This window comes from Clupea harengus, chromosome 12 (assembly GCF_900700415.2).
Source record: "Clupea harengus chromosome 12, Ch_v2.0.2, whole genome shotgun sequence".
NCBI lineage: Eukaryota > Metazoa > Chordata > Actinopteri > Clupeiformes > Clupeidae > Clupea > Clupea harengus.
Genome location: NC_045163.1, coordinates 20933419 through 20945918, shown reverse-complemented (window position 1 = coordinate 20945918; position 12500 = coordinate 20933419). Strand labels below are relative to the sequence as shown.

General features: G+C 46.7%; 1 protein-coding gene across 2 annotated transcripts in view; it reads left to right on the top strand.

Annotated features, from left to right (window-relative positions):
- Nucleotides 1–12500, top strand: part of rapgef1b (Rap guanine nucleotide exchange factor (GEF) 1b) — a 26505-nt gene that overhangs the window by 9257 nt on the left and 4748 nt on the right. For both annotated transcript variants that reach the window (XM_042709361.1, XM_031577203.2), the window contains exons 2-10: nucleotides 3545–3699; nucleotides 4569–4747; nucleotides 5771–5927; nucleotides 6030–6109; nucleotides 6424–6567; nucleotides 7751–7871; nucleotides 8199–8391; nucleotides 8645–9091; nucleotides 9647–9858. In XM_042709361.1, coding sequence (XP_042565295.1) covers nucleotides 3545–3699; nucleotides 4569–4747; nucleotides 5771–5927; nucleotides 6030–6109; nucleotides 6424–6567; nucleotides 7751–7871; nucleotides 8199–8391; nucleotides 8645–9091; nucleotides 9647–9858 — 1688 coding nt within the window. The remainder of the gene's footprint in view (nucleotides 1–3544; nucleotides 3700–4568; nucleotides 4748–5770; nucleotides 5928–6029; nucleotides 6110–6423; nucleotides 6568–7750; nucleotides 7872–8198; nucleotides 8392–8644; nucleotides 9092–9646; nucleotides 9859–12500) is intronic.

The window sequence follows — 12500 nt, the reverse complement described above, 5'->3', positions numbered from 1 at the left end:
TGTCTGGAGAAATATGGTCTGTGTGTGTGTGTGTGTGTGTGTGTGTGTGTGTGTGTGTGTGTGTGTGTGTGTGTGTAACAGCTGCCACCTTGTGTAAGTCTTGTTGTCATTGTTAATCAGGCTTGTGTGTGTCCACTGTGGTTTGTAGAGGAAGAACAGCTGCTACTGACTAGAAGCACAGTATCTCACCGTGACCAAAACACACACTTGGTCACACACACACACACACACACACACACACACACACACACACCCTTGCATATCTATGGTCCCTTACCACAAAAATGCCAAAAAACTGCTGACCTGCAATATCAATGATATGTTGGGCATTAGTCATCAAATTCAAATGATGGTAGTCAGGCCGAGTCATCTGCCCGCATCAATGACATCACTCTCATCGTTTGATCTCAGGTCTGTCAGTGAATTGCAGTATTAAACAGTAGTTATACAGTGTGGCCTTGCTGTGTGGACACAGGTCATGGCATCAGAAATGCCTCTTTTGCAAGGTGGCATTCCTGTCTAAGTCCTGCGCATAATGGGAGCGGACCATAGAAAAAGCGAAACCAGAGTGTATTCATTTCTGTTTGTGTATGTGTGTGTGTGTGTGTTTGTGTGTGTGTGTGTGTGTGTGTGTGGTGTGTGGTGTGTGTTTGTGTATTTTAGAGATAGAAAAGAAGATAGGTGAGAGAAGAGAAAAGGAATTCCTTAATATTAGTGAGTCAGTTCATACTTCCTCAATCTTATTTAACCTGAAACTGTCTTGACCATCACACACATACACCGCACACACACACACACACACACAACACACAACACACACACACACGACACACACACACACGACACACACACACACACACACACACACACACACACATGTGTTCATTCCTTCACACAGATCCTTGTCATGTGGAAGGAGGAAGCAAGTTCAGTTTCTCTGAAGGAAGAGAAGGAACCCTTGATGCCAGTGAGATACTGGAGAGAGATGTCTCTTCTCCTTATCCCTGGTCTGGTCATCTCAGTCTCAACAAGCAATGTTGTCTAGTCAAAAAATCTTTCATACCAAGCTCCAGAGTGACATCAGCACAGAGAACATCCTCAGCCATTTTCTAAGGCCTGGAGGAACGTAGGGTTGATAGATGAGAAGAAATGGTAGAAATTAGGGATGGGCATTCGATTAAATTGTCTTAATCGATCGTCGGGAGAATTAACGATCGATTTTCGATTAATCATTAATATTTTTATATTAAAATTCACTATTTATAGGCTATATTAAAATGCAGTGAAAATAGAAAAAACACAGCGTGTTTCCTCATTGAGATATTTATTACAAGATGAACAACTCTTGTGGCAGTTAAACTTACAAGATGGACAACTCTTGTGGCAGTTAAACGTTATCCGTTCAATGGTTACACTTGAAAATATGCGCTGCTGTACTCTTAAGCAGCAGAGCCGACAGCTAGAAGCCGGTGCTCATAAACACAACTGACCTTCGTTTTTTTTTTCTCTCTAACTAATTAATCTCACATTTTGAAATTCATTCATCTAGATTCATCGTGATTAAAAGTTTGTTTTCTTCTAAAGACTAAATCTTATAAATTAACGAGTAATCACTTCATTCATTATTTTAGACACTGTTGTTTAATTGTATTTTGTTCGTGCTCTCTCGCCATCAGCCAAGGAATGTATGCGAGACACAATGGTGCCCCTCGACGGTAAATCGTAAGAATTGTCCCCTGAAGCAATTCGAATCACCTCAGTCAGCCCACCGTCTTCAACTATGTTGATGGGCCGACAGTCACCCACAACCTAAACTGCTACAGCGTTGGTAACCTTTTCACGGACTGGTCTAGTTAATTTCCTAGAGAAGTCGTGGAGTGTGGGTTGGCGACCATCTAACCTGGGACTGCTTTCTGTCGGGTGCTTTGCATTAAGGTGATAACTTAAACACGAGCTGCTTCTGTGATAGCTACATTCAGCTTGACAAATGCTACATACAACTTTAGTTTTGTCGATTGTTCTGTCATTTTGCCTCTTAAACAGAAACTTTCCGCCCAACAATCCCTCAGCTCTCTCCATCTTCAACTACCGTCTCGGTCTCTTCTATCTAACTGACTGCAGACAAGGGGCGGTTTCGTGCCACGGGTCAACGCGCACCGGAAGTAAACAAAGTTGCGTTAACTGCGTTCAAATATTTGATTGCATTAATCTCCGCCACAATAATCTCATAGAATAACGCGTTAACTTTGACAGCCCTAAAATAAATAAATTACACGCACACTACGCAACAGAACATGCATTAGTTTTAATCGATGAAAAAATAATTTCATCGAGGAAATTCTTAATGATCAATTAATCGATCGTCGATTAATTATGCCCATCCCTAGTAGAAATGGTAGCCCCTTAAGTAGTCAGTAGATGAAGGGAGATCAGCTGGATCCATAGGTCAGGGATCTGAAGCCCTTGCTTATAACACCCAGAACTGTAGGAGCTTCATAACACAAGTCTAGAAGAAGCCCCAGGGCTTGTGACAGAAGTGGCAATACTTTCGGAACAGAGATGTTCCCTTAGGCACAAAGAGGCAAGCCATACAGATGAAAAAAAAAGAATACGCGCGGGTAACTTTCAGGTCATTGTGGTTCTTTCAGGTGACGTGTACAGATTTGTGTTCCAGCCGGCTCGGTTAGGTTACCCAATTTAATCTGTCTTTCGAAAGATTTGTTGATACTGAGCTGTCTCTGTGCTTCCCCCAACTGTGATGACTACGGGATGGGCAATGTTTTTGATTGTTGCATGTAAAGACGTATCTGATGTAGAGTTTCTGATTTTTGGGTTTTGTGTCTAACAGTAGGGCGAGTGTGAAGGTCATACTTTTTTTTTTGTAAAACATGCATTGGTCTTACATGTCAGAGTAATTGTGTGGGAAAAAGGTGGTGTATGGAACTTATGTGAAGGAATCCTTGGGAATGGACCTTTCTGACAGTGTTCTCTCTGATGATCCTCAGCCCTATGGCCCATGGTGGGCTCATGTCTGCTTATGTCTTGCATGCCCTGGATACTGAAACATCATAAAAAGGCATATGTGTTTAGAACATTCACTCTGGGCTATTTGACTCTTTGATACAGCCGTTAATGAGCACTTTCTCTTTTAACTCGCTCCCTCGGATCTATCAGACACACGTCTCTTTGTAAAACCAAGCGGCACATGGCTGAACTAGGAAGAAAACGAGAACAACCCGCAAACATGCTTTAGCTATAAGCCTACGTAATATATGAATGTGCTGATAGTAGAACATCATTCAGAATGTATTATTTGACATGCAGAATAAGATATTTATAAAATAGCAGAATAAGACTGAATGAAACTATGAAGAAACATGATACAAGTGAACTGGGTTTGGCACTTTATGTTCAGATTGCCAATCTTCTGTATAGTGAAACTGAACTGTTTTAGTGTTGTAGTCGTAGTGGTGGCTTCTTCCGCTCTCCCTTGATAAATATTAATAAATACTCACTTCTCACTTCTCACTCCTGTCGTTTGCAGAGGGGCCGCGCTCGCACCTCTCCTCCCTCAAGCTGTCCACCCTGAAGCTCATGGACAAGTTCCACTCGCCCAAGATCAAGCGCACGCCCTCCACCAAAGGCAAACCGCCTTCCCCAGAACCTCCGGCACCTGCCCCAGAGAAACCCGTCAACAAGGTCAGCCTGGTCCTCGCTCTCTCTTTCGCTCTCTTTCTCTTTCTTTCGTTCTCCGTCGGTCTCTCTTGTGCTCTCTCTCTCTCTCTCTGTCTCTGAGTTCTATACTCTCTGTTGTTCTTGAACTCCGTGGTGTCGGCGGTTCAAGGGCCTGTAGGACCTCTGCTGAACTGAAGCCTGTGGAAGCATGGCGCAACGTTCCTCCAGTGGTTTCGAGAGCAGTTCATTTAAAGTTCATTTTCTGTTAATTGAAAGATTTCACTTTCAGATTTCGCAAGGTTTATGGATCATTGTACTGTAGTGCCTGTGGTTGTTCAGTTAAGTATTCTATCTTTGCTTCAGTTATACACTTATGTGTCCTGCCATATGATTTCGTTGATGTTTAGTCTTATGGTTTAGCCTAATAGTTAAGGTGGCGCTTACGTGGTAGAGTGTAAAAAGGGGCACAGAAGGTGGCACAGTTCAGCTGACTGGTGGGAGGATAGCTGTGGTCCATATAGTTCAGTGGATGATGAATGCTTTAGGTTCTATAAGAACGCTGGTGGTGTTTGGTTGTTTAAGCGTTGGATTGGTCAAGTACTCCAGTAGAGTGTGCTTGAGTGCAGTGTGATGATTTAGGGGATGGACTGGATGTGGTGTCTTAAATGATTTAAAGGGAGGACCATTTAGGTAGGTGGTTTAATGTTTTGGTGATGAACACCTAGAGTCCAGGCTCATGTTTGCTTGTGTGTGGGTGTGTGTGTGTGTGTGTGTGTGTGTGTATGTGTGTAGTCATAGTAGTAGAAGAGGTTTTGATATAACTGTCTCATTAGTAGACTGGCGGATGGCCCTGGTGTGATGGTTGTGTGTGTGTGTCTGTTGGGGTGGAGCAGAAGGTGTCCCGTCTGGAGGAGCAGGAGAAGGATGTGGTGAGTGCGCTACGCTACTTCAAGGCTATCGTGGACAAGATGGCCGTCGACGCCAAAGTCTTGGAGATGCTCCCTGGCTCGGCCAGCAAAGTCCTGGAGGCCATCTTACCCCTGGTGCAGGGAGACATCCGTTCACACAACAGGTGAGGATGAGTGTGTGTTTGTGTCCCCTTGTGTGTGTGTGTGTGTGTGTGTGTGTGTGTGTGTGTGTGTGTGTGCATGTATGTGCGCGTGTGTGCGTGTGTCTCCTTGTGTTTGCTCTTTGTTAAGAGTGAAGGGAATGTTAACCCCAGGGCATATTTACAGGAAGATGCTTCTCGTCATACCCACGCACACACACACACACACACACACACACACACACACACACATACACACCCACACACACTGGCATACACATTATTGCCTTTTTTCTGTTGCTTACCTTATTGAGGCAAAGAATGATGAACTTCAAATGATGTCGCTGATAACATGCTCATTCCTAGCTGGTGACACACACTCACGTCCATGTACACACACACACACACGTACGCACACACACACACACACGCACGCACGCATCACCGTATCCTGTTCCTGACTGTCTGTGGCTGACTGTGCCTTAGGAATGTAAGAGTTTGTGTTGTCCTGGCCTGTCGGAGCAAGTCTGAGACTCACCTAGAATTTACCGGGAGGCCCATACACCCGCGCAAACAATTGAGGACCTCACACTCAAACACTCAAACACTCAAACACTCACACACTCACACACTCACACACACATATCTATACACACACACACACACACCTAACACACAAATACACAATCATACACACAAATACACAGTCTTTAACACACACACACACACACACACACACAATTTTATTTACTGATATTATTTGTAAAGCAACGTGTTCCCAAAAGCACCTTGGTGTAATGTAATTATCTCATCTGCGATCACATCGTGTGTGAGGCAACAGCGCCCCCTAGTCTACATCTGATTTCATGCAGAGGACATATGGCCTCAAAGGATTAACTAACACTAAATCAATTAATCAGTTATCACTATTTACATATAATCCCCATTCTCTCTGTTTCTCTTTCTCTCTGTTTCACTCTTTCATTCTCTCTCTCTCTCTTTCTCCCTGTTTCACTCTTTCATTCTCTCCCTCCCTCCCTCCCGTAGCTCTGCCCTGTCCTCCTGTCATAACCGCGTGTATCAGAGTCTTGCTAACCTTGTGCGCTGGGCCGACGATGTCATGCTGAAGGGGATTGACTTGAGCGACAAGGAGACCGTGTCCACGGTCACCACGATGATTAAAGCTGTGCTGGATGGTGTGAAGGTAAGAGATGTTGGCGTGTGTGTGTGTTTAGAAGTTAGTTGCTTCTCTTCTATGTTTAAAAGTCAGTAATTTATCTGTGTGTGTGTTGTGTGTTTACAACAGGAGTTGGTCAAACTCACCATTGAGAAACAGGAACAGCCTTCACCCACATCCCTTAAACCTCCAGTGGCCAAAGCAGAGAGGTGAAACACACTCACACACACACACACACACACACACACACACACACACACACACACACACACACACACACACACACACACACACACACACACACACACACACACATACACACACACACACACACACACACACATACACACACACACACACACACACACACACACACACACACACATCCAATTCTACACTGCCCTGCCACCCTCTCTGACATGCCAAGAACTCTCTGTCTCTTACTGACTCACTCTGTCTCTCTCTCACACACACACACACACACACACTACACATAATGACGCTGCCTGTGTTTTTGCCACAGTGTGTGTGCACCTCTGCCAGAGCGGGACATGACTCTGACAAAGACCACGCCTGTGACCACGCCCTCTGAGATTTTGACGGACATGTCGGAAGAGGAGGCTCCGCCCAAGCCACCCCTTCCAGGTCCTAAACTGGCTGAGCACAGGTGAGAAACTGGAGTGTGTGTGAGTGTGTTAAAACAACACGATGTGTGCGTTCCCATTTCCGTGTAAATGAATATGGTTTTCCATTCACACATACTCTCACAAATTCCTGTTTTTATTTTTAGCCTCAAGGAAATGCTGCTGAGTTAAAAGTATTTTGCAGTCACAGTGTTTTGTCAAGAAAACACACACACACACACACACACACACAGTCAAACGTACATTCAAACACACACACACACACACACACACACACACTAATACACACACTGAAACGGAAGTCCCTCTTCCTTGCGGTCTAGACTAGAGACATAATCTCACACAGATTTGAGTTGTGAGCACAAAAAAGCAGATGTGAAACCCGCAGACATCCACTTTTAAGTAGTTCTCTGTTTGCGTGTGTGTTTGTGTGTGTGTGTGTGTGTGGTGTGTGTGGTGTGTGTGTGTGTGTGTGTGTGTGTGCGCGCTAGCCAAGGAATTTAGTGCTGATGTTCGCCTTCAATTTTTCTATATCACATGCTCTTGTGTGCTTTCACTGGGATCACACGCTCTGTTTTTCTCTCTCTCTCTCTCTTTTTCTCTCGTCTATCATTTTCACGTCACTCTATCACTCTTGCCCTATCCTTCATCTCTCTTTTTTTCTCCATTTCTTTTCCCCGTTCTCTCCTGTCTCTTGGGCGGTGGGCTTGACCTCAACAGGGCCAGAATGCAGATGGCTGCACAGCGGTCAGTCGCTAGGCAACGGAGAGCCACTCAGACAGAAAAGTATGTCAGCCAATGGGAAGGCATTGTGTGTCTTTCGGACATCACACAATACTTGTCCCATGTGTTTCCTGATTGGAGGAGACCTAACTCGCATGTCGCGGAATATGTATCAAAACATTGAGGCTGTGTCGGCAAAAAAAAAGTTAAAAGCATGAAAAGAATGACAGCTGCTGACCTCACTAGTCCCGCCCTCTCCTGGTGCTCTGTGATTGGCCTTTTACCCACCCACTTCCTTTGTGTGTTCCGTGTGTGTGCACGTGCGTAAGTGTGTGATCGTCTGTGTCAGCATCTTATTCTGATAAACCCTTTTTTTTTTTTCCTTAACTAAACTAATTAATGAGTGCACTCTCAGAATATATGTCTACAATATATGACCACTGAAGAGTTTATTATTATTTTTTTTTCTGATGTTGTTTACAGTATCCCGATTCTCCCCCCTAAGAAGCGTCAGTCTGTGCCCTCGGCCACACTCATCGCCGTGGTAGCGCCCATGAGCCGAGCGGCCAGTGGGAGGAGCCTACCGCCCGGAGCCTTCAAACAGGTACCAGACTAAACCCCAGGTCTACATTCAAACCGGTACCAGACTAAACCCCAGCTCTAAATTCAACTCCGTCTTAAGGCCAAACCTCAGTCCACAGGGGACTCAGAACCAGGCTTACCACCTGACACCTCAGGACCAAACCACAGCTCACATCTAATTGTTGTCTATGACTGTAATATCCCATTTTAAGACTTCCACCCATCTTTCGACAAACCTGTAGCTCAGGCTTAAACCTTAAGGATATTTAATTGTGTCTTTAGCACAGACTGAAATGCCCCACTCACGTCACGATGAAGTTGATTAAGTTAAGTCTTCTCTATTCTATAGTTACAACAGCAGGACCAGGAGGCCGAGCTTCTGCAGAGACGGTTATCGGCAGACAGCCAATCGTACAGCAGCGACTCCCCGTGCCTGTCGTCCTGCGGCATCATGGGTAAACTGAGCCAGTCGGACGAGCAGCTGTCAGCACCGGAGAGGGACAGTGGGCAGTGCTCCCGAAACACCAGCTGTGAAACACTGGGTACCACACACACGTTCAAAAAGACACACGCCGACTCACACACTTTTATAGGCCCACTGACTCATTCGCACACTCGCTAATACACATGCAAATACACATGGTCGGTTGTGAACACTTTAGGTTCTTAAATACTGGATTTGGAGCATAGCATAGCATATATAAGAACTGCTAATCACAGATACTGTAGATGCACACTCACTTACCCACTGCTTCCTGTTCTCTTTCTCTCTCTCTCTCTCTCTCTCTCTCTCAGATGGTTACGATCCTGACTACGACTTCCTGCATCAGGACCTGTCCGTGTTGGAGTCCCTCCCTCCTCTGCCCTTCCCCGTGCCGGGGGGGTCCCTGAGCCCCCTCCCTGAGTGTCTGAGCGAGTGCGGCTCCCCCCCTCCCGGTCCCCCGCCCCTCCCGCCCCTGCGCTCCTGCCCCCCGCCGACCCTCCCACAGAAGAAGCGCCGCAGCGTGCCAATCATCTCCACCCAGGGCCTGTACCTCTCGCACCAGCTCTGCCTTAGCCAATCGGAGGAGTGGGACGAGCCAGATCGGCCGCCCACGCCCCCCTTCCCCCTGCTCACGCCCCTCTCGCCCATGCCCCTCCTCAACGGGGGCGTGTTCACCAGTCAGTACTCGCACGTGCACACACCGGGGGGCACGTACATCGACAGCCCCCCACCCCTCCCAGAGAAGAAGAGCCGGACGAGTGAGTAGAGGGGTGCAGGAAAGTGGGGATTGGGGGATGGATGGAGGGATGGATGGAGGGATGGAGGGAGGGAGGGAGGGATGGATGGTGGAGGGAGGGATGGATGGATGGAGGGATGGAGGGATGGATGGAGGGATGGAGGGAGGGTCGTATGAAGGAGGTGTGAATGTAATGGATGGGAGAATGGACAGATGGGGGAAATTGATGAGCGTCATTAACAGTTTGGCCCCAGGTTCTCCTAGTGTTGTGTGTGTGTGTGTGTGTGTGTGTGCGTGTGTGTTGTGTGCTTGTGCAACCTCAGATTTGGTTTAGGTTTAATTTCCTTTACTTTCTCCCTCTTCCTCCATTATTCTTTCTCTCTCCCTCCTTCACCCCCACCCTACCCCTCCCTCTCTCTCTATCTTTTCTGTCACTTTGCCTCATTATCTCCTCCATACACTTTCACCCACTTCCTGTCTTTTTGCTCTCTCCCTTCCTCTCTCCCTCGTTCCTCTATCTCTTTGCCCCCCCTCCACCCTCCCTCGGCCCTATCTGCCTCTTCCTGCCCCTCCCCAGTCATGCAGTACATGCAGTTTATGGAGGACTACTCGGAGCCGCAGCCGTCCGTCTTCTACCAGACGCCCCAGAGCGAGAGCATCTACGAGCACCGCCAGCGCCGCCTGCAGGAAGTATGCGGCCTGGGCGAGAGCTTCGCCGGCGAGCAGACACACTCGCTCACACACACGCGCCCCCCTCCACCCGCCCTGCCTCCCAAACAGAGGCAAATGGTGGGTATGGATGCACACACACGCACACACACACACGCACACACACACACACACACACACACACACGCGCGCACACACATATATACAGACAAACACACACACACACACACACACACACACTCACACACACGCACACACATATATACAGTCACACACACACACACACACACACATACACCCAAGTAGACATTTTTGACATGTGATTTAATGCACAAGTATGTAAAATCAGACAGTTAATGCATGCATGCATATGCACACAAACACTCCCACAAATTTACAACAGTATTCACACAAGTGATGCACACATGCATGCACATATACACACACCCATACATGCATGCTTGCACCATGTAATAATCAGATTTTACAACACTGGCAATCTAAATGAATTCCACGTCCTAACACACACACACAGAGACACACACACACACACACACACACACACACATAAATGCACGTTCTGTGTGTTAATATTTCACATGCACACATTTTCTGGCTTATATGAATATGTTTACAATAATATAATCATGAAGGATTATCAGCTCACTGGCTTTACAGCACTAGTGTGTGTGTGTGTGTGTGTGTGTGTGTGTGTTGGGGAGAGAGAAAGAGAAAGATTTAATCTCCTTTAGCTTTTGCCCTCATTTCACATCCTGCTGTTGCTTCAGCAGTCAACTCTCTATCATCTTTCTCCCTTTTTTTAACATAGCCAGCTCTTTTAACTCTTTTTTTTTTCATTCATTCTCTCTCATTTCCCTGTGTCTTTCTTTTTCTTGTTTCCTCTCTTCCTCTTCCTCTTTCTACTTCTCCTCCATCTCTCCGTCTCTTTCCAGGTCTCTCAGTCTTCCTCTTCTTCTCTTTGCTCCCGCCCCCTTCCTTCTCCCGGTTTTCAAGAGGGGGTGTGTCCTATGCTCAGGCACAGCCTATCAGTCTCTAACTCCCTCTGTGGCCACACCTCTTTCACCACAACCCCGGTGAGTTTCTCGGCGCTCTTGTACGGTTCTGTGTCTGGAGTGATTTTTGGACTTTTGTGGTTCATGTATGATGTGGTCCACTCTGATCCGGTCTCCGGTGTTATTTGAGAGTGTGGTTTGGTGGAGTGAATATCATGCCATTGCCGTTTGCCAGCCTTGTTTTACCTCATTCTGAGTGAGTGATAGTCTGTCCTTGCGTAACCCAACCATAAATTTGAAAGTTGTAAGTGCTAAGAGTTTCACCAAAGCTCCACCTCACCTCCTCCAACTCATCTTTCTTCATTTCGCCTCTTTACCATCTCCACCTCTAGCACCGAGACACACACACATATGCACATACACACACTCTTACCCCCCCACACACACACTCTCCTCGTACACTTCCTCCCACACACACACACACACACACACACACACACACACACACACACACACACACACACACACACACACACAATGGGGTTGTTCATCTGCCTGGCAGCGAGGCGGGGATGTCCTGGTTACAGAATGTACTAATACTTTGGTTACAGAATGTTTTCTGAGGTGTAGCACATGTAGCCTGTTGACCCCTGACCTTTAAGGTCAAAGCCAGGGGGACTGTTTCTCTGCATGCCCACGTGTGAACAGTGTGGTGTGTGTGTGTGTGTGTGTGTGTGTGTCTCGAAGCTAGATTGGAATGCAGGAGCTGGTATGTTAGGCAGGTTCCTGCAAGTTTGCTCAGCTTCATCTCCTGACAGAAATCTGCTCAATGTCCATGAACACTTGTTACCTCACTGTCTTGGAAAACACACACTCAAGCACACATACACACACGCACACACACACACACACACACACACAGATGCACACACACCGTTACCTCACATGATTTAATATGAAAAGTGTGTGTTGTGTGTCTGGTGCTATTTTCCTTTTTTTTTTTACGTTGGGGGTCGCGTACCTTTCTCGTTCTCTTCTACCTTTCAGATCATCTCTTCCTTCTCCTGCTTGTCTCTCTGTTCTTCCAAACCACAGAGCATAGAACCAGCTGGGCTGGGCCATCTCAGTGTGACGTCGGAGGGCGTGGGCTGGTCCACTGCCTCTCTGGCCGGCTCACTGGCCCCACTGCCTGTCTGTCTTCCCTCTGACAACTCTTTCACTGACTTTCTACTCACGTCTGCGGTAAAAACAGATTGTGTGTGTGTTTCAAACAGACAGACAGAGAGAGAGAGCGAGAGAGAGAGAGAGAGTAAATGAGAGAGAGAGAGAGAGAGAGAGAGAGAGAGAGAGAGAGAGAGAGAGAGAGAGAGAGAGAGAGAGAGAGTGTGTGTGTGTGTGTGAGAGTTTGTGAGTGTGTGTGTGTGTGCAATTGATGAGATTGCTTGAAGCAAAAGTTTGCCATAAGCTACTTAATCCGTCAATAAATCTCTCCGGTACATGCACATTTTCATTTAGATACACACAAATCTGCATTCACTAACACACACACACACACACACACACACACACACACACACACACACACACACACACACACACACACACACACACACACATACAGGATATACATGAGCTGCATGGGCTCTGTCTCCACCTGCTGGAAACTCTCTTTTTTCCACCGACCTTCTCAGTCAGTAATACCCATTCATTAAAGGAGCTCTATCTGCATGTGTTAATGTGAGTGTGTAC